This window comes from Moschus berezovskii, chromosome 18, assembly GCF_049115385.1.
Source record: "Moschus berezovskii isolate FMDL1 chromosome 18, NW_MosBer_1.0, whole genome shotgun sequence".
In the NCBI taxonomy this organism is placed as follows: Eukaryota; Metazoa; Chordata; class Mammalia; order Artiodactyla; family Moschidae; genus Moschus; species Moschus berezovskii.
This window is the reverse complement of record NC_142477.1, coordinates 53567777-53590021: the sequence shown is the minus strand read 5'-3', so window position 1 is coordinate 53590021 and position 22245 is coordinate 53567777. Positions and strand designations below refer to the sequence as shown.

The following is a 22245-nucleotide window of genomic DNA, read 5'->3' as shown; positions in this document are numbered from 1 at the left end:
GTTAAAAGACTGATGTAAGATGTACTCTGCATATAAGCTAAATAAATAGGATGACAATATACAGCCTTGACGTACTCCTTTCCCGATTTGGATCCAGTCTGTTGTTCCACATCCAGTTCTAACTCTTGCTTCCTGACCTGCATATAGGTTTCTCAACAGTCAGGTCAGGTAGTCTGGTATTCCTATCTCTTTCAGAATTTTCCACAGTTTATTGTGATCCACAGAGTCAAAGGCTTTGGCATAGTCAATAAAGCAGAAACAGATGTTTTTCTGGAACTCTGGTGCTTTTTTGATCCAGAGGATGTTGGTAATTTGATCTCTGGTTCCTCTGCCTTTTCTAAATCTGCTTGAACAACAGGACCCAGGAGAAGGGAGCAGTGACCCCACAAGAGACTCTCCTGGACTTGCCTGTGGGTATCTGGGAGTCTCCAGCAGAGGCTTGGGTCGGTGGTGGCCTGCTGCAGGGTTGGGGGCGCTGAGTGTAGCAGTACACACATGGGATCTTTTGAGGGAGGTCACCATTATCTTCATTAAAGTGAAAGTGAAGCCAATCAGTTGTGTCCGACTCTTCGCGACCCCATGGACTGTAGCCTACAAGGCTCCTCCATCTTATGGGATTTTCCAGGCAAGAATACTAGACTGGGTTGCCATTTCCTTCTCGAGTGGATTTTCCTGACCCAAGGATCAAGCCCAGGTCTCCTACATTGCAGGCAGATTCTTTTTTTTTTTTAAATCTGGAACAGGGAACTGTCTGAAACTGAACTGACCCCACACTGTCAGCAGCAGCTCCAGAGAAATTCCAAGATATATTTTTACAATTATCACTTTTTAATTATTTTATTTTTTAGTTCTTTATTACTCCTTTAGTTTTCATTTTTAAAACCGATTATTACTTTGCAAAAAAGACCTTTTTTTTCTTGGAGCTCATAGGTGACTTTATTTCTTTTTAAATTTATTTTAATTAGAGGCTAATTACTTTACAACACTGTATTGGTTTTGCCATACAATGACATGAATCCACCCCGGGTGTACATGTGTTCCCCATCTTGAACCCCCCTCCCACCTCCCTCCCCATATCATCCCTCTGGGTCATGCCAGTGCACCCCGACCAACTTAGCCACCAGGGAAGTCACTGGAGAAGGGAATGGCAACCCACTCCAGTAGTCCTGCCTAGAGGATTCCATGGACAGAGAAGCCTGGCAGGCAAAGAGTCAGACACGACTGAGCGAATAACACTTTCACTTCACTTTTACCTATTTACCACCTGGTAAAATGCGGGCTTCCCTTATGGCTCAGCTGGTAAAGACTCTGCCTGCAATGAGGGAGACCTGGGTTTGACCCCTGGGTTGGGAAGATCCCCTGGAGAAGGGAAAGGCTATCCACTCCAGAATTCTGGCATGGAGAATTCCATGGACTGTATAGTCCATGGGTTTGCAAAGAGTCAGACACAACTGACATGACTGTAGCCTGCCAGGTTCTTCTGACCATGAGATTCTCCAGGCAAGAATACTGGAGTGGGTTGCCATGCCCTTGGATCTTTCCAACTCAGGGAGAGAACCCAGGTTTCCTGCATTGTAGGCAGATTCTTTACCATGTGAGCCATACGGATACACAAAAGACCCCAAATAGCTAAAACAATCTTACACACTCCGATTCAAAACTATACTACAAGGTTACAGTCACCAAAACAGCATGGTAGACACACAAAAAAGACATAGATCAATGGAACAGAATAGAGTTCAGAAATGGACCCACACTTATACTGGCAATTAATTAATCTATAACAAAAGAGGCAAGAACTACAATGAGGTAAAGACAGTCTCCTCAACAAATGGTGTGGGGAAAACTGGACAGCTATATGTGGAAGAATCAAAGCAGACTACTTTCTTGCACTATGCACAAATATAAAACTCAAAATGTATTCAAGGCTTAAATGTAAGGTATGAAACTATACAACTGCCAGAATAAAACACAGGCAATGAAGTCTTTGCCAACAAAGGTCCGTCTAGTCAAGGCTATGGTTTTTCCCGTGGTCATTTATGGATGTGAGAGTTGGACTGTGAAGAAAGCTGAGCGCCAAAGAATTGATGCTTTCGAACTGTGGTGTTGGAGAAGACTCTTGAGAGTCCCTTGTACTGCAAGGAGATCCAACCAGTCCATTCTAAAGGAGATCAATCTTGGGTGTTCATTGGAAGGACTGATGCTAAAGCTGAAACTGCAATACTTTGGCCACCTCATGCGACGAGCTGACTCACTGGAAAAGACTCTGATGCTGGGAAAGGTTGGGGGCGGGAGGAGAAGGGGACGACAGAGAATGAGATGGCTGGATGGCATCACCGACTCTGTGGACATGAGTTTGAGTGAACTCCGGGAGTTGGTGATGGACAGGGAGGCCTGGCGTGCTGTGATTTATGGGGTCGCGGAGAGTCTGACATGACTGAACTGAACTGAATGAAGTCTTTAACACTGGTCTTAGTGATATTTTTTCAGACCTGTCTCCTCAGGCAAAGGAAATAAAAGCAAAAATTAAAAAAAATGGGACTACATCAAACTGAAAAGGTTTTGCTCAGTGAGGGAAACTATCAACAAAACTTAAAGATCACCTATTGAATGGTGAAAGATATCTGCAAACGTTATATCCAATAAGGGGTTAGGTGGCTCAGTGATGAAGAATCCTCCTGCCAAGCAGGAGATGCAGATTCGATCCCTAGGTCAGGAAGATCCCCTGGAGAAGAAATGGCAACCAACTCCAGTATTCTTGCCTGGGAAATGCCATGGACAGAGGAGCCCAGCGAACTACATGCAAGTGAGATGAACTACATGCGAGTCCACAGGGTCTCAGAGTCAGACACAACTTAGTGACTGAATAACATACGACTTGATATCAAAACAAACAAACAAAAAACTAACTAAAAAACGGCAGAGGAGATGAGTAGACATTTTTCCAAAGATGACATACACATGGCCATTGGGTACATGAAAAGATGCTCAACATCACTCATCATCAGAGTAATGCAAATCAAAACCACAATGACGTATCATCTCACATTTGCTGCTGCTGCTGCTAAGTCGCTTCAGTCATGTCCAACTCTGTGCGACCCCATAGATGGCAGCCCACCAGGCTCCCCCGTCCCTGGGATTCTCCAGGCAAGAACACTGGAGTGGGTTGCCATTTCCTTCTCCAATGCGTGAAAGTGAAAAGTGAAAGTGAAGTCGCTCAGTTGTGTTCGACTTCTAGCGACCCCAAGGATTGCAGCCTACGAGGCTGCCTACCTGGCTGTCTCACATTTTACAGAATAGCTATTATAAAAATGGCAAGAAATAAGAACTTGTGGAAAAAAGGGGAACTCTGTGCAGTTGGTGGGAGTGTAAACTGGTGCAGCCACTATGGAAAACAGCATGACAGTTCCTCAAAAAGGTAAATACGTAACTACCAAATGATCCAGCAATTTTGTTCCTGAGTATTTATTTGAAGAAAAAAAAACACTATTATTCACAAGGAAATGTGCATGTACCCCTACATTCTTTGCAGCATTACTGTGTATCTTACAACAGTCAAGATGCAGAAGCAAGCCAAGAGTCCACTGATAGAGGAAAGGATAAAGATGTCTCTCACACACATAAACACATGGGAATATTACTAAGCCATGAGAAAAAGAATGAAATCTTCCCATTTGCAGCAACATGGATGGACCTGGAAGGAGTTATGCTAAATGAGATATGCCAGATAGGGAATGACAAATATGAGATAATTTCACTTAACTGTGGAATATGAAAATCAAAACTAATCAACAAACATAACCGAATGGTAACAAAGCCACTGACGCAGAGAGACGGTTGTCAGAGAGGATGGGGGAGGAGAGAGAGGAAAGAAGCAGGTGAGGGAGATTAAGAGATACAAATTTTCAGTTATAAAACAAATAATTTATAGGCATGAACTGTACAGTGTGGGGAATACAGCCTATATCTTTTCATGGTGACAACCAAAAGTATCAAGGTGAACACTTTGAAATGTACAGAAATATATCATGTTGTGTAACAGGAACTAATAGTGTTGTGGGTTAATTATGCTTCAAAAACAGACTCATAGAAAAAGAAATCAGATTTTTGGTTATCAGAGGCAAGGGTGAGGGAAGGAGGAATGAGATGACAGTAATAAAAAAAATACAAACTTATAGCTGTAAGATAATATTAGGGACATAATGTATATAATATATAATATTAGGGACATGATATATATAATAAACAGTGCTATAGGTTATAAATGAAAGTTGAGAATAAATCCTAAGAATTCTCATCACATGGAAAAGTTAGAAAATTTTTTTAATGAATTGACATGTGATGATGGGTGTTCACTTAATGTATTGTGATAATCATTTCATGATATATATAAGTCAAATCATTCTGTTGTACACCTTAAATTTATATAATGCTATATATAAACTGTATCTCAATAAAACTGAAAGAAAAAAATAAAAGCCAAGCAAATCAATCAACCAATTAACCTTCAATGCCCTGCTACTCGGAGAAGGCAATGGCAAGCCACTCCAGTACTACTGCCTAGAAAATCCCATGGATGGAGGAGCCTGGTAGGCTGCAGTCCGTGGGGTCGCTGAGGGTCGGACACGACTAAGCAACTTCACTTTCACTTTTCACTTTCACACATTGGAGAAGGAAATGGCAACCCACTCCTGTGTTCTTGCCTGGAGAATCCCAGGGATGGGGGAGCCTGGTGGGCTTCCGTCTATGGGGTCACACAGAGTCTGACACGATTGAAATGACTTAGCAGCAGCAGCAGCCCTGCTGCTGCTTTCAAATGTTTAAATCCAGACCCAAAATACTTAAAATCTGTATTTTAAGTACTTTTGGTGATTAATTTCAATACTTTGATTTTTCTCCTTCCCTTAATCTGAAGTGCTCTCCACCAGCTGCATACTACTTCCACCAGTGAATATCCATGAAATGAAATTCTACTCAGTGTTTGAGGTTCTGTTTGAAACTTCAAAAATTCTCTTCCCCCTCAGGTGCCATCTCAAACAGCTCACACAAAATATCTTCCTCCTCCTTCTCTAAATGCACTCTATGTCTTTATTGAAGTATTTCATATATTGCCATGTTATTTTCACCGTATGTTATGTTCACCAAGTAAGTATAGGGATTCTGTGTCTGTAGTCAATGAACGCTTCATAAATTAGAATAAAATGAGACAATGAGTGTGACAATACTTTGAAAAAAATTTCTGTAAATTAATAATTACTAATGAAAGTAATCTATGAAGATGGTAACAGTAAACTAAATATCCTTAAGAAGCTATTCAGTAGGATTAACCATAGACCATTAATCAAAATACCTACCACAAACCTAGGAACTTTATTTCTCCACAACAAATGGCATCAGTATCTCAAATTTCCTTTACATATTTCAGAACTAACTTTCAATTCCAAAACTTAATTCTCAATTACCTTTACACAAAGGTGGGATTAATAAGTTAATGATAACAAACTCATGAAATGGTCAACCTTAAAATAGTGTAAATGTCACCTTATGCAAACCTTTCATTTTAAAAATAAGGAAAAACAGGCATGGAGATACAAAATATCTTGCCTGAGGTCACTTACTGGCACCTGTTTAGTTGGTGCCTACAACTAGTAAAAAAAATATAATAGACAGGAAGGCTGATTTAATTTTGAGGTGATCATTCTTCTAACATTATTAAAATCATCCTTGATTTTATGTATAAGTGACAGTTTCAAAGTATTTAAATAAATAGTGACCAAAATCAACTTTATTATTGCCTTCATATGAATTAGAGAGAATAATTAAAATTGACCAGCTTTCCTAAGGTCTTGCTTTTAAGTCTCTGATATATACCCAAATCGAAATTCTAATTTTCAGTGTCAGATGCTAATTTTTTCTAATATTCAATTTATAGGAAATGTATAAAAAAGGACTGGTGAACTCAGAGAAGAAATGTCAAACAGTCATGAAATTAAAATTTGTGATAGTGTTAGGAAAATAACCATACCACTTTAAAGGATAAAATCTATGATTAATTGAAAAATTAATTCTTATACAGACTTTATTATAGTTTGTCTTAAGGTAATGCTATTTCTAATCTGATTGATTTTCTGATCCTGAAAAAACATTTCACTAAAAATTTATATACAATTCTACTTTCAGGACAACAGTTTACCTTAACATTTGATTTCTTTGAGAAATTCACCACTACACCCCAACCAAAATCATCTCCTTCATTCTTCACCTGGAAAGAAAGTAAAGCAAGTAAGTAAAAAAAGAGTGTTTACGTTAAAAGGCAATTTAGATGTCATGCCCACATTATAGGCTAATAAAACATTCTGAGTTCTCCTGATAAAATATTTTTTGAAAGATCCCTGTTAAAAAAAAAAAAAAGACACTGACACTACAGAAAGAAATCACTGCCAAATTTCACAGGCTTTCCAGGAAGCAACAGGAAACTCTTAGTTGGCAAAAAACTGTGAAAAATGACATCTTGTATTTGTTTGGAATATATGTGAAATCTTTGATAACTAAAGAATTCATCCATGTCTTAAAATTGCATTATTCTTGGATAGCATTTCATAACTAGAAATATTTCATATTAATTCCAAAACTGTCTACTTCAATTTATATTCCCCCAAATGAAAACCAGTAGAGATTAAAAGGCCTTCAAATGACCCATTCTTCCTTAATCAGTATCCTGTGAAACAAGTTAAACGATCAAAATTAGTACAGATCAACTACTGTAGCAGGAAGCATCTACCAAAGTAAAGTAAGAAAAAATACCGGAATCTTTATCTAAAAAATACTAAATATTGAAAATTTTATAATAAAAATGACATACCTTAACCAAACGACCTGGCTGTAGAAATGGTAAGCAATACTTTGGTTTGTGAATGTACTCTTCAATTTCTTTACCCAATTTGGCAAGCTGCTGTCTAATCTTGTAGTAGATGACTACACTTTCTTCATTTGGTATTACTATTTTATTATACTGTTCTTCTGAGTTCTTTACCTCTATAAATAAAACACATATACAGTATCAAAAAATACATCTTATGAGATTATACCAAGGATACATCTTCGACTACTATAATTGTAGGGATTGCACTACTACATATTGCACAGATTAAAAGCTCTGAGGATTCAGAGACTCCCATAAAGCATGCTGCCTAGTTTCTCCCTTCTCTTTAACAGCTCTTCAGTCCCACTGGTACCATTTAGAATGCTCAACAGTTATATGTGGGTGTTGACTTCTCTACTTGAATAGCACAGAATATTTCCACAGAAAGTTATATTGAGTAGCACTGTTATGGATCTTCTAATATGGCGCTTTGACTCTGCAAAAAATCCATTCTGCTAATTTCATTAGGCTTCCACCATCACCTGGTACTATGGCTCTAAAGCAGAAGGCAAGAAATGTAACTAGTTTTCTCTCTACTCAGCCACTGGCTAAAACACTAGCCTTTCAGCAACTGTTCTTTCAGTTAATTTAAACATCTACGATGCCATCTTTCACCGAGTGCAGACCCACCTTCCTTGCTCATTTCCACTGTGAACAAACAGTATTTTTACTGGCGTAAAACACACATAAAATTTACCATTAATGACATGTAGTACACTCACAATATATGAAACCATCCCTGTTAAGCAGTTTTAGAATATTTTCACGACCACTGAAGAAAATGCCATACCCTTTTAGCAAACTCATTCTCTCCTTCCCCTAGACCCCAGCAACCTTTCTGTTTGCAAGAATTTACCTATGCCAGATATTCTATATATATGGAATCATACATCGTGTGGCTTCTGTCTTTGGCTTCCATAACTTAGCATAATATTCTCAAAGATCTGACTTCCCTGGTGGCTTAGACTGTAAAGCATCTGCCTACAATGCAGGAAAGCCAGGTTCAATCCCTGGGTCAGGAAGATCCCCTGGAGAAGGAAATGGCAACCCACTCCAGTACTCTTGCCTGGTAAATCCCATGGATGGAGGAGCCTGGTAGGCTACAGTCCATGGGGGCTGCAAAGAGTCGGACACGACTGAGCAACTTCACTTTCACTTTCTTTCTTTTCTCAAAGATCATCCATGGTGTAGCATGTATCAGTGCGTCATTCCTTTTAATGGTGAAATAACACCACTCTATATGGGTATACCATTTTGTTTAACAGTTCATGGGCATTTGGACTATTTCTACCTTTTGGCTGTAATGTTGCTATGAACCTCCATGCACCAATTTTTGTTTGAACATATTTCCAGCTCTTCTGGTTATGTACACCCGTGAGTAGATGGCACCACTGGGTCTTATGTAATTCTATGCTTAACTTGTTCTGCTGTGCTTAGTTGTTCAGTTGTGTCTGACTCCTTGCAACCCCACCAAGTTCCTCTGTCCATGGGAATTCTCTAGGCAACACTGGAGTGGGTTGCCATGCCCTCCTCCAGGGGATCTTCCCAACTCAGGGATCGAACCAGTGCTAAACTATTTTCTACAGCGATCACACCATTTTGTCAATTACTTAAAAAAAAAAAACTCATCCTAGTGAGTATGAAGTGGTATCTCAATGTGGTTATAATATGCATTTCCTTAATGACTAATAATATTCAGCATCTTTACATGCACTTATGTGTTTTTGTTGGAGTAATGTCTATTCAAATCTTTTGTCCATTTGAAACTTAGATTATTTGCTTTCTGTTGCTGAGTTCTAAGTGCTCTTTATATATTCTACATACCAGACTCTTATCAGATGCATGATTTGCAAATATTTTCTCCTACTTCGTGGGTTTTTTTTAATTACTGATGGTGTATATTGAAGTGCAAATGTTTCAAAATTTAGACAAAATCCTATTTATTCAATTTTTCTTTTGTTTGTACTTCTGGTGTCTTATCTAAGAAACCACTGGGAAACAGAAGTTTATGAAGATTTATACCTATATTTTCTTCAAAGAGTTTTAAGGTTTCAGCTGTTCTATTCAATACTTCCATCCATTTTCAATTACAGTGTGGAGTAAGGGTCCAAATTCACTTTACTGCATGTGGCTATTCTATTGTCCTAGCAGCACTTGTCAAAAATCAACTGACACAGGGGCTTCTCTGGTAATTCAGTGGTAAAAAACTCGCCTACCAATGCACAAGACACAGGTTCATGGGCCAAAGAACTAAACAAGACATTTCTCCAAAGAAGACATAAAGATAGCTAACAAACACATGAAAAAATGCTCAACATCCCTCATAATCAGAGAAATGCAAATCAAAACCACAATGAGATACCATTTCACAACAGTCAGAATGGCTGCTATCCAAAAGTCTACATGCAATAAATGCTGGAGAGGGTGTGGAGAGAAGGAAACTCTCTTACACTGTTGGTGGGAATGCAAACTAGTACAGCCACTATGGAGAACAGTGTGGAGATTCCTCAAAAAACTGGAAATAGAACTGCCATATGATCCAGCAATCGCACTCCTGGGCATACACACCGAGGATACCAGAACTGAAAGAAACACATGTACTCCAATGTTCATCGCAGCACTGTTTATAATAGCCAGGACATGGAAGCAACCTAGATGTCCATCTGCAGATGAATGGATAAGAAAGCTTTGGTACATATACACAATGGAGTATTACTCAGCCATTAAAAAGAATGCATTTGAATCAGTTCTAATGAGGTGGATGAAACTGGAGCCTATTATACAGAGTGAAGTAAGCCAGAAAGAAAAACACCAATACAGTATACTAACGCATATATATGGAATTTAGAAAGATGCAAATGATAACCCTGTATACGAGACAGCAAAAGAGACACAGATGTATAGAACAGTCTTTGGGACTCTGTGGGAGAGGGTGAGGGTGGGATGATTTGGGAGAATGGCATTGAAACATATATGTTGTCATATGTGAAACAAATCACCAGTTCAGGGTAGATGCATGTTACAGAATGCTCGGGGCTGGTGTGTGGGGATGACCCAGAGGGAGGATAAAGGGAAGAGGGAGGTGGGAAGGGGTTCAGGAGGGGGAACTCATGTACACCCGGGGCGGATTCATGTCAATGTATGGCAAAACCAACCAACATAATATTGTAAAATAATTAGCCTCCAAAAAACAAAAAAAAGACATGGGTTCAATCCCCGGTCCAGGAAGATCCCACATACAGCAGAGCAACTAATGACATGCGCTACAACTACTGAGCCTGTGCCCTAAAGCCTGCAAGCCACAACTACTGAAGCCCATGCACTTAGAGCCCATCTCTGCAACAAGAGAAGCCACAGCAATAAGAGCTGATGCACCACAACTAAAGAGTAGTCCCTGCTTGCCACAACTAAAGAAGAAGTTCGAGTAGCAACAAAGATGCAGCATAGCCAAAAATTAATCCTCTGGGTCAAAGGTGGGCAGCAAGTGCAATAATCTTCTCTACAGTTCTTCTTGCACTTGACTTCTTTCTTAAAAAAATAAAAAAGAGCAGTAACAACATTTCTATTGTACTTGTCCCTGGCCAGACCCCACACAGAATATACGATTTCCCTTTGAGCACCACAATTTAAGAAAGACACATTTAGACATTTATAAAGCTGGCTGGAGGCTGTATGTGTAAGGAGACCCAGAGTTTGAAGACTACTTCGTCCTCCTCTATGCCTATTTATTTTTATTAATTGCTTATTTTTAGTGACACTGGAGTCAAGATGCTGCAAAAGTCTACATAAGTACTGAGACATGCTCTTTGGATTTTTTCTTTTCTTTTTTCTTTCAATCTCTAACTTCTGGTCTTTGACACCCTCTGAGGCATACTGCATCATCCTGGTTATTTTTAATGAACTCCCCTACTTCTTACAAGAATCAGGTACCTTTCATTTGAGAATAGAAGGCTATTTTAAACACAGGTTATAGCAGTAAACATAATCAGAAAAAGATAATGATTAAAAAGATTTGGTAGGCTGAAGTCAATAAGAGGTTCTATGAGAAGGAAAACTATACACTGAGATGCTAATCTTGCTGCCCTACCAAAAGTTACAAAGTAACATTGCAGGTATGGGTAGAATACTAAATAAGCACTGACAGGGTTGTTTATGGAGAGATGATATACACAAAGACTCTGCCTGAGGCCCCCATCCTCCACTCCAAAGCATTTCTGTTCTCAGACTACTTAACTAATGAATCAAAAGTTGGAGAGACATTTTAAGAAATCACATGTGTTTTGTACGGCCTCATATCATTCTAGGAAGTAAATTTAGGTGCAGCCTGCTTTTTCCCAAATTAAGGACAGTATCTCTTTCTAGCCAATCAAAAAGGAAAGGAATCTCAGTATAAGCTGGTTTCCCTGAAGTGTACTGCCATAAGAAAGCCTCAGTATCTTAGGAAACAGCATGTGAGATATACCCATAAACTCTTAGGACAATTTCTAACCAATTTTCCCCTTTTGAGGGAAAGAGGTGGTGGTTCCAAAAACATATTAGTATCATATAAAATGTGCAACCAATAGACCTGCGAGAGATGGAGAAAGGAAATGCTACACCCAGTACTGAGGAAATTTTATGAAAGGTTTAAGCTTAAATGGCTTTACTGATCTATGGCATTACTAACACTAATAAAATAGGCATTTCAGTTCAGTTCAGTCGCTCAGTCGTGTCCGACTCTTTGTGACCCCATGAATCATAGCACGCCAGGCCTCCCTGTCCATCACCAACTCCCAGAGTTCACTCAAACTCATGTCCATCGAGTCTGTGATGCCATCCAGCCATCTCATTCTCTGTCGTCCCCTTCTCCTCCCGCCCCCAATCCCCCCCAGCATCAGTCTTTTCCAGTGAGTCAACTCGTCACATGAGCTGGCCCAAGTATTGGAGTTTCAGCTTTAGCATCAGTCCTTCCAATGAACACCCAGGACTCATCTCCTTCAGAATGGACTGGATGGATCTCCTTGCAGTCCAAGGGACTCTCAAGAGTCTTCTCCAGCACCACAGTTCAAAAGCATCAATTCTTCAGCAATCAGCTTTCTTCATAGTCCAGCTCTCACAACCATACATGACCACGGGAAACACCATAGCCTTGACTAGACGGACCTTTGTTGGCAAAGTAATGTCTCTGCTTTTTGGTCTTTAGGTTGGTCATAACTTTCCTTCCAAGGAGTAAGCGTCTTTTAATTTCACGGCTGCAATCAGCATCTGCAGTGATTTTGGAGCCCAAAAAAATAGTCTGACACTGTTTCCACTGTTTCCCCATCTATTGCCCATGAATTGATGGGACCAGATGCCATGATCTTCGTTTTCTGAATGTTGAGCTTCAAGCCAACCTTTTCACTCTCGTCTTTCACTTTTAACAAGAGGCTTTTGAGTTCCTCTTCACTTTCTGCCATAAGGGTGGTGTCATCTGCCTATCTGAGGTGATTGATATTTCTCCCGGCAATCTTGATTCCAGCTTGTGCTTCTTCCAGCCCAGCGTTCCTCATGATGTACTCTGCATATAAGTTAAATAAGCAGGGTGACAATATACAACCTTGACGTACTCCTTTTCCTATTTGGAACCAGTCTGTTGTTCCATGTCCAGTTCTAACTGTTGCCTCCTGACCAAGATACAGGTGTCTCAAGAGGCAGGTCAGGTGGTCTGGGATTCCCATCTCTTTCAGAATTTTCCAGTTTATTGTGATCCACACAGTCAAAGGCTTTGGCAGAGTCAATGAAGCAGAAATAGATGGTTTTCTGGAACTCTCTTGCTTTCTCCATGATCCAGCGGATGTTGGCAATTTGATCTCTGGTGCCTCTGCCTTTTCTAAAACCTGCTTGAACATCTGGGAGTTCACGGTTCACATATTACTGAAGCCTGGCTTGGAGAATTTTGAGCATGACTTTACTAGCGTGTGAGATGAATGCAATTGTGCGATAGTTTGAGCATTCTTTGGCATTGGAATGAAGACTGACCTTTTCCAGTCCTGTGGCCACTGCTGAGTTTTCCAAATTTGCTGGCATATTGAGTGCAGCACTTTCACAGTATCATCTTTCAGGATTTGAAATAGCTCAATTGGAATTCATTCCATCACCTCCACTAGCTTTGTTCGTAGTGATGCTCTCTAAGGCCCACTTGACTTCACATTCCAAGATGTCTGGCTCCAGGTGAGTGATCACGCCATCATGATTATCTTGGTCGTGAAGATCTTTTTTGTACAGTTCTGTGTATTCTTGCCACCTCTTCTTAATATCTTCTGCTTCTGTTAGGTCCATACCATTTCTGTCCTTTATCGAGCCCATCTTTGCATGAAATGTTCCCTTGATATCTCTAATTTTCTTGAAGAGATCTCTTGTTTTTCCTATTCTGTTGTTTTCCTCTATTTGTTTGCATTGCTCGCTGAGGAAGGCTTTATCTCTCGCTATTCTTTGGAACTCTGCATTCAGATGCTTATATCTTTTCTTTTCTCCTTTGCTTTTTGCTTCTCTTCTTTTCACAGCTATTTGTAAGGCCTCCTCAGACAGCCATTTTGCTTTTTTGCATTTCTTTTCCATGGGGATGGTCTTGGTTCCTGTCTCCTGTACAATGTCACAAACCTCCGTCCATAGTTCATCAGGCACTCTATCTATCAGATCTAGTCCCTTAAATCTATTTCTCACTTCCACTGTATAATCATAAGGGATTTGATTTGGGTCATATCTGAATGGTCTAGTGGTTTTCCCTACTTTCTTCAATTTAAGTCTGAATTTGGCAATAAGGAGTTCATGATCTGAGCTACAGTCAGCTCCTGGTCTTGTTTTTGCTAACTGTATAGAACTTCTCCATCTCAGTAAAAATAGGCATTTACTGAGCATTTAACATAAATGATCTTCTTTAATTTTCACGAGTTGAATGAACCAGGTATTATTCCAATTGCATAAAAAAGCAAACTAAGGCTGGTAGCTCAGTTGGTAAAGAGTCTGCCTGCAAAGCAGGAGACCTGGATTCAATTCATGGGTCGGGAAGATTCCCTGGAGAAGGAAATGGAAACCCACTCCAGTATTCTTCCCTGGAGAATCCCATGAACAGAGGAGCCTGGTGGGCTACAGTCTATGGGTCACAAGAGTCAGACATAACTAAGTGACTAAGTACAATACAACAACAAGGCTGAGGTAGTCTGGATTTAAATCCAGGTCTAGCTCCACAGCTCTTGCTATCTAACCATAGCATTATCTATTAATGAATAAACAAAAAGATTAAAACTAAATCTGAATATTTCAGAATATAAAGAACCACATATATTTAAGAATGTATTCCAATACCAAACAGCAACGTTCAACAAAGCAAAACCACAATTACTTTTTCACCAACATAATTGAGAAAATACTTGGAGAATTCTGCCACTATCCTCTACTGTATCTGGGATATTTCCTATGGAATTACAAAGTAATAATAGAAGGTGAAGTTTAGAAAGTAATTTACCAAACTTCACCAAACAGGAAGGGTTGGGGAGGGATAAATTGGGAGCAGGGATTAACAGAGAATGAGATGGCTGGATGGCATCACCGACTTGATGGACATGAGTTTGAGTGATCTCCGGGATTTGGTGATGGACAGGGAGGTCTGGCGTGCTGTGATTCATGGGGTCACAAAGAGTCGGACACAACTGAGCGACTGAACTGAACTGAACCATATAAAAAATAAACAACAGGGTTTTACTACACAGCACAAGGAACTCTATTCAGTAACCTGTAATGGACTATAATGGAAAACAATTTTTAAAAAAAGAATATAGATTTACACATACACATATGTGCATAACCAAATCACTTTGCTGTACACCTAAAACTAACACAATATTATATAAATCAACTATATTTCAATTTTTAAAATGTAATTTAATAACTGTTCAAATATACTATTTTTATAAAGAAGGGAAAAAGCAAAAGTAAGTGCACCAAGGTACACCCTATTTCTTTTGATTATTCAGTTTTTCTGGCTGCATGTGTACGCATAATTATCTTAATCATGAATGACAGTGTTAACTGCCTTGGAGGACTATTTTAAAGTTTCATTATTTTTAGTGAAAATATTTAAGGTGGCTTATAACTATATACTTGATTCAATAACAGCCATTTGAAATTTCTATGAACTAAAGTAAAATTAATGACATTCCTTCTTCAGTAGCAATCTGATTTCAGTACTTCCTTAATTTAAACCCAAATCGACACTGTACTTAAATTCTGTTAATTTTTTAATTCTATTATCACATATTATTTTTTGTATGAAGGCAGATTTATAGCTCTTTTAAATTCACAATTCTTTGAAACAAGAATCATCCTTTCTCCTTGCTAAGGCTATGGCTTATTATCAAGAAAAATTGCATTAAATATTTAAAAAGAAAATAATATTGGGTTGGCCAAAAAGTTCATTTGAGTTTTCCTGCAATGTCTCATGGAAAACTGAACAAACTTTCTGGCCAACCCAATAAAATGTAACGTGATCTAAAATTATATATTTGTGATTAATTTTGTATGATGTGTTTTAAAAATTAAATCAATGGCTTTGCTTCTGGAAATTTAACAAAGGGCTTCCCTGGTGGCTCAGACAGTAAAGAATCTGCCTGCAATGCAAGAGAGCCAAGTTCGATCCCTGGGTTGGGAAGATCTACTAGAGAAGGGAATGGCAACCCACTCCAGTATTCTTGCCTGGAAAATCCCATGAACAGAGGAGTCTTATGAGCTACTGTCCATGGGGTCGCAAAGAGTTGGACACGACTGAGCGACTAACACACACACACACACTATTCTTAAAATAAGCCAGTTCAAGTGTTTTCTCATCCATGTTTGGCAAATAAGTTACTACATCTACTCTTATCAAAAAGGGATGATCCATGCTTTAATAAAAACAGCATGGTTTAGTTAGGAACAGAACCAAGATTCTAATCTCAAACCTGTCATCAATCAAATGTGTAACCTAATACACTGATAACTTCTCTTATGCCTTATTTCTTTTACAGCTGTAAAATGATGCCAAAGCTTGTTCCAGAGCTATAGTTTGTAATGAAGAAGCTGCTCTTAATTAAGATGTAAGAAATTAAGAGGAAAGAGTTATGATCTGTCATCTAGGTAAGGGTAAAAAACAAAATGTGAATTTAACTTACTTGAATGTTCCAAGTCTTTTTCACTTTTTTAAGGCACACTATTATACTTTGTCTAATTTGAGCTACATGACAATTGAGTGGTAGTGTCCTATCTACTTTTGATGGAAAGGTATTGTTGCCTTTATTATTAAATAACTAACAGGACATTTACAAAGTGAAATTATGTAGTCATTAAAAACTACACTTTCAAAGAATACTTGAAATTAACTTTAAAAAACCAGAATGGGTCAGTCAGTGATGTAAAGCATTTAACAAAACACTAGGCATATGGTAAATGTTTAACAATTGATACTATAAACAGCACTGCTGTTATTACCAAAGCATTGTTAAACCTGACTTTGAAAAAAAATATGAAAAATACGTATGAAAAAAAAAGGGAGAACCCAAAGTGTTAACAGTTGGCTGTGTGGCTGTCTGTGAGATCACAACTGAGCTTCAATTTCCTTTGTATCTTTTGCAAAATTTGTGTTTCTTTATGACTATGCATTATTTTTACAAGATTTACCCAAACCAGCGTTTTAAATCTTTCTTCTATTTTAGATTTTAATCAATTCTAAATGATGATCAGCCATGATATCTTTTAAAATAAGGATCAACACACAACACAGAACTCTACTTGAACATAATTACCCATAGAACACTTACTTTTGGACTTGAGAAAGCATTATCTTAATTTTGCTATATCATTATTCACAAATGAGTTACCATGTGATATGTCTATAACCATAAAGTATACTACTTTTGAATCAGCCGCAGCATCATGTTCTGAAAGGGTTTTCTTACTTTCATTTTAAAATTTTCCAGGTGGAACATTACTGTACTTTTATGTAAGGACCAATTCTTGGCTTACCAGAAAAAAACCAAGGGCCAAAGCAGTCAATAACACATCAACCTTGCTATTTAGTCTGCCCGAGCTAAATAAAGCTGCTGCTGCTGCTAAGTCGCTTCAGTCATGTCTGACTCCACAAACGGCCTCCCACCAGGCTCCCCCGTCCCTGGGATTCTCCAGGCAAGAACACTGGTGTCGGTCGCCATTTCCTTCTCCAAAATAAAGCTATTACAGTAATTTTATACTTACTCTCTACTACTCCTGGAATTGCTCTATAATGCTGAAATTGGTAGAAGGATTTTTCCAACATGTACTCAGGATTAATTTCTTCTACTCGTAATAAGTTCAAAACCATGTTGTAGGTCAAATGGAAAGCACTATTTAGAGGATCAGCTGAGCCCTAAGAGAGAAAAAAACATTTCAATGCTATAGGTTTTTCAAATAAATTCACACAAACATTTTAACCTCAAACTGCTTAATAATTTACATTAAAGAATACTATAGAAACATAATAAGTTCCTTCTTTTAAATGACCTGCACAAAGTTGTAAAGAGTAGCTTTTTGGGAAAGTGAAGGGGGGAAAACATCACTAAATAAGACAGTAGTGTTTAATATACTACTGGTCAACTACATTTAGCTCTCTGCCTTCTAGGCACTTGACAGGATTACACATTTTGCCCTCAGTGTAGAGGGCAAATCAGGTGTAGTGATATATCACTTCCTGGCCAAATATTTAATTGGTGGTGTAAAAAGCTGTATTTTCCCTCCTGGCACAGTGACTGCTAATATTCAAGACAGTGGTTTCTCTATCAGCTTCTCCTTTATAAATCTGCGATGAACACATTAGGAGAAACAAACCTTTAAGTTACTGAGATTTAGGTTTGTTATAGTTGTATAATCTAGCCTATGTTGACAGAGCACACTAAATTTATTTCAGATAAAAACTAGCTATCTTGAAACTCTCAGTTTCCTAGAATGACATAAAACTTTCTAGTATTTCCCCCAAATTTATAGGCCATTCTTCATCCACACTTTGATAATTCCTCTTTCTCTAACTGTAGCTATTACCAAAGAAGCGCCAGCCTAATGGCTAGGCAAAATAAAACATTTATCACAACAGTGTGACTGACCTTAACTTGCAATATGGTTTATATCCAAAATACTTTCTAAAGATCTAAACTTTTCTTAAAATGTTTCTCCAGGAATACTACTTTCTAGACGCAAATACTTTCTAAGACTGAAAATGATTATGTAGTTGTATAGGAGAAAGGACCAACTTCTTGAAGCTACATGCTAGAATACTTAGAAGTATCACAAAACACTGATATCCCTAAATGGCAGAGCAAAATATGCAAATCCTCTTAAGGTATTCAGGAACTTTTAAACTGCGATCCATAAGCCAGCCTTATTGCATTCAGAATTATAAATATACGCATACAGGATTTTATGACTAGGAGTAGAACTTCCAACAGTCTCAAATGATCATATTCCTTAATTCCTGAAAAATCAAGAGCCATTTACCATAGGGGGTTAGTAAGTCCCTAAAAATCTTAATTTGTATCCACTTTCCTGGAAAATAGAGTCAAAGGGAAATGTGGAATTACATGAAAACCACATTCTTGAGAAAGAGGAATGAAAGACAACTTCATCTACTTTGTAATTTTGCAAACAGACCAACTTTTTATTATTCTTTTTCTTTTCCACTCTTACTACCTTTAAGAAATTTGATGCTACAATATTATAAGAGCTTATTTCTCAAGCTCTTCTTTTATATTCCAGCTGTTGCAGAATACACCTATCTGAATTCTCCATCACATTAAACTCAACATAGCATTGTAACTGTAGAAGGCAATGGCAACCCAATCCAGTACTCTTGCAGAAAAATCCCATGGATGGAGGAGCCTGGTAGGCCTGCAGTCCATGGGGTCGCTAAGAGTCAGACACGACTGAGCAACTTCACTTTCATGTTTCCCTTTCATGCACTGGAGAGGAAATGACAACCCACTCCAGTGTTCTTGCCTGGAGAATCCCAGGGATGGGGGAGCCTGTTGGGCTGCTGTCTATGGGGTCATAGAGTCGGACACAACTGAAGTGCCTCAGCAGCAGCAGCAGTATTATAACACTGTATCCAGTGACCCCAGGATAACCCCAACTTATACATGATATATTGACTGGCATAATCATTAATAGTCCGTTATTTCACTATTACAGTATTCTAATTTGGATACTAAAAAATATGGTTATACAGCCTGCTCCCAGTATACTCAGGTTCCCTATCTGAGGATTCAATCAACTGTGGATTGAAAATACTTGAGAAAAAAATTACAGAAAGTTACAAAAAGCAAAACTTGAATGTGCCATGTAGCACCAGCTACTATTTACATTGTATTTACAGCTATTTAAATAGCATTAACACTGTATTCCATACTATAACCTAGAGATGATTTAAAGAAAAGGATATATACAGGGTATATGCAAATACCAAGACATTTATAAGAGACATGAACATCCTTGGATTTTGGTATTCTGGTATTGGGGGAAGGGTCCTTGAAACCAATCCCCTGAGAATACCAAGGATGACTGTAAAATATATACAGTCATTAAATACACATAACAGAATACTATTTAGACTTAAGGAAGAAAATTCTGCAATATGCAACAATACAGAGGAACTCTGAGAACATTATACTAAATGAAATAAGCCCATAATGGAAAGACAAATCCTGCATACTTTCATTTATATGAGGTACCTAAAATAATCAAATTCATGGACTCAAAGAGTAGAATGATAGTTGTCAGAGACTGAGAGGAGAAGTAACTGCAAAGTTACTGATTAAACAACACCAAGTTGCAGTGAAGTGAGATAAATAACCTTTAAAAAAGAAAAATACAACTTTTCAGTCTTGGCCATTTTCTGTACACAAAGAACTAAAGTTAGTTACATAGATCCTAAAAATGGGTTTCCAAGTGTTAATCTTTAAAACTGAAAATAAGATAGCATGTGATCACTATGAATATGTACAGATAAGCTTTCCCTTCACTCATATAAAAACAAAAAAAAAAAACCCAGACCTTAACCTATTTTAGTTGCAGCATACCAGGCTTCCCACAACCTTATCTCAAATTCTCCAGGCAAGTCCTAAGATACTGGCTTATGCATGTCTTTACATATTTTGAAGCTTTCAGTAGCTAATCAGCTGGCAGTTAATTTTATATTTTTAATGCATGTTATTTAAGTTATCTTACTGACAGCATTCTCTAGGGATATGCATAATAATTCTTTACTACATGGAAAAGGAAAAGGAAAGCAATCAGGTCAAACCTCCTTGAGAAGCTCTTCAAAACAAAACAAGTATCTCAGATAATCCAAAACACAAATATTAAGCAAAATGAGCAGGTTAATTTGAAATAAAGCTTATATGTTTAAATTTGTTATTGGGATATTTACACACTCTCAATAGGATGAATTAGAATGGTAGATTGTAGAATTAATTTGTTAAGCTATCTGGGCTTACAAAAACAGAAGAAGGTTAATTGTGCAAAATACTGATATCATCTGCCCTACTTCCAGTTCTGACAGGTGAGGAGCAATCTGTGTAGTGGAGTGGGCAGATAGAGGTATCTTATATTTGGAGAGCAAAATAAACATTTCTGCCCTCTCTGCAGACCTCCATCCCCTCCATTGCATGACTTGCTCTTTTCCTATTAGAATAGAAAGTAAGGGTACAAATTATCAGCAATTTGAGCAGGCACCCTCCTCTACCTTCTTCTAAGCCCAGATAGTTTAGTAAATTAATTCGTCTACTCAGAAAGTATTTGAACTGATGCAATTAACTTTGATGTGGTCCTGAAGTATGTTTCTCAAATTCCTGGTGACGGCACAGAAGCTTAACTTGGTTACCTTAAGTAGTTGTTTTCCAATCGTTGGGCTCATCTTTTCATCTACCATAAGAATTACAATTCCTCTATCATCCATTCCCCTCCTTCCAGCACGACCAGACATCTGAATATATTCACCAGAGGAAATCTGAATAAAAATAATCAAAGTTTAGGAGAAAATCTGGTAAAAAACATATTCTTAAGATTTTCTGTATCATAAAATACACAAGCACAAGCTATACATTTGAAGAAAGGAAACAAGATTAAAAACATGAACTTTTAGGAAAGATTTATGTAAAAAGACAAAAAAGCAATATTTAAGAATAATGTTGAAAAATTTTAGCTCTGCAATGATCAAATGGCTATGGGGAAATACTGGCTAATTAACTGGTGCAAAAAATATCTTTAAGCTAGATATTCTGGAAAACAGGAAAGTTTAAGAAAGCAAACAATGACCCAAAATCTACTAAACATCAATTCTGACTTGATCATAAATTTTCTTAATTTCCAAATGGGAATACTATAAAAATAAACACACACATAAAGCACAATTTCTATTTTCTCATTGTATATCCCTGGCGTCCAGAAGAGTCCATTCATCATTAAGAACTACCTAAGGTAGAAAGGTTAGTAAGTCTCCCACACAAAGTCTTTCAGGTTAAAACTGAACCAACTGAACACTGGGCAAAATTTTATCTGTAAGCGCACATACTCTTCTCCTGTGGAAAGGGTTCAACATTTCCAGACTTTCAAAAAATGTCTGGCTCAGGAAGGGTTATGAACTACTGTGCTACTAGAAGGCATATTACTGATAGCATTAAAAACAAACCTAACAACTTGAGACCAACTTTAAAGATTAGAAAAGAACATTTCAAAATGACAGTCTGATAAATCTCAACAAGGTTCAAGGGCATTACATTTTGACATAATCTAAAATTATGCTCTTTAGATTTCATAATTATGTTCCTGAATCATCAAGAAAAAGTCCCTTTTTAAAATTCAACTACCCTCATGACTCCATATCCTTCTCTGGGGTCCATTGGAGGCCAAGGAGTATGTAAAGTAACAAAAGACTTATTTATTTTCTTGTAGCATTAATTTTATTCAAAGAACTAACTACTTTTAAACTGATAAATTATGAAGAATTTAAAAATTTATATTAACTTAAAATATAAAACATGGAAGACTTTATCCACTTTACCATTAAAAATTGTATTCTACATGAATTAGTCTTCTTTCAATTTAAAAAGTCACAAGTTACATAAAGCTTTTGCACACTATGTAAAAATGTCTAAAAAGAAATGGTACTGACTCCGTATACTTATATTTCTCTTCTGTTTAGCATCCAACACACTTCAAAACAAACCAAGAAAAATGCTTTGCCTTTATAATTCTACCATGAGATTTTTCAGTGTATTAGTGATTAGTAACTACTGCCAGATATTTCTTTA

At 37.7% G+C, this 22245-nt stretch overlaps 1 protein-coding gene across 2 annotated transcripts in view; it reads right to left on the bottom strand.

The window, feature by feature from the left end:
• The window catches only part of MTREX (Mtr4 exosome RNA helicase), a 104387-nt gene that overhangs the window by 35101 nt on the left and 47041 nt on the right, over positions 1-22245 (bottom strand). For both annotated transcript variants that reach the window (XM_088827690.1, XM_055422043.2), the window contains exons 15-18: positions 20817-20942; positions 17165-17315; positions 6863-7035; positions 6194-6262 (exon numbers count right to left, since the gene is read on the bottom strand). In XM_088827690.1, the coding sequence (XP_088683816.1) occupies positions 6194-6262; positions 6863-7035; positions 17165-17315; positions 20817-20942 (519 nt within the window). The remainder of the gene's footprint in view (positions 1-6193; positions 6263-6862; positions 7036-17164; positions 17316-20816; positions 20943-22245) is intronic.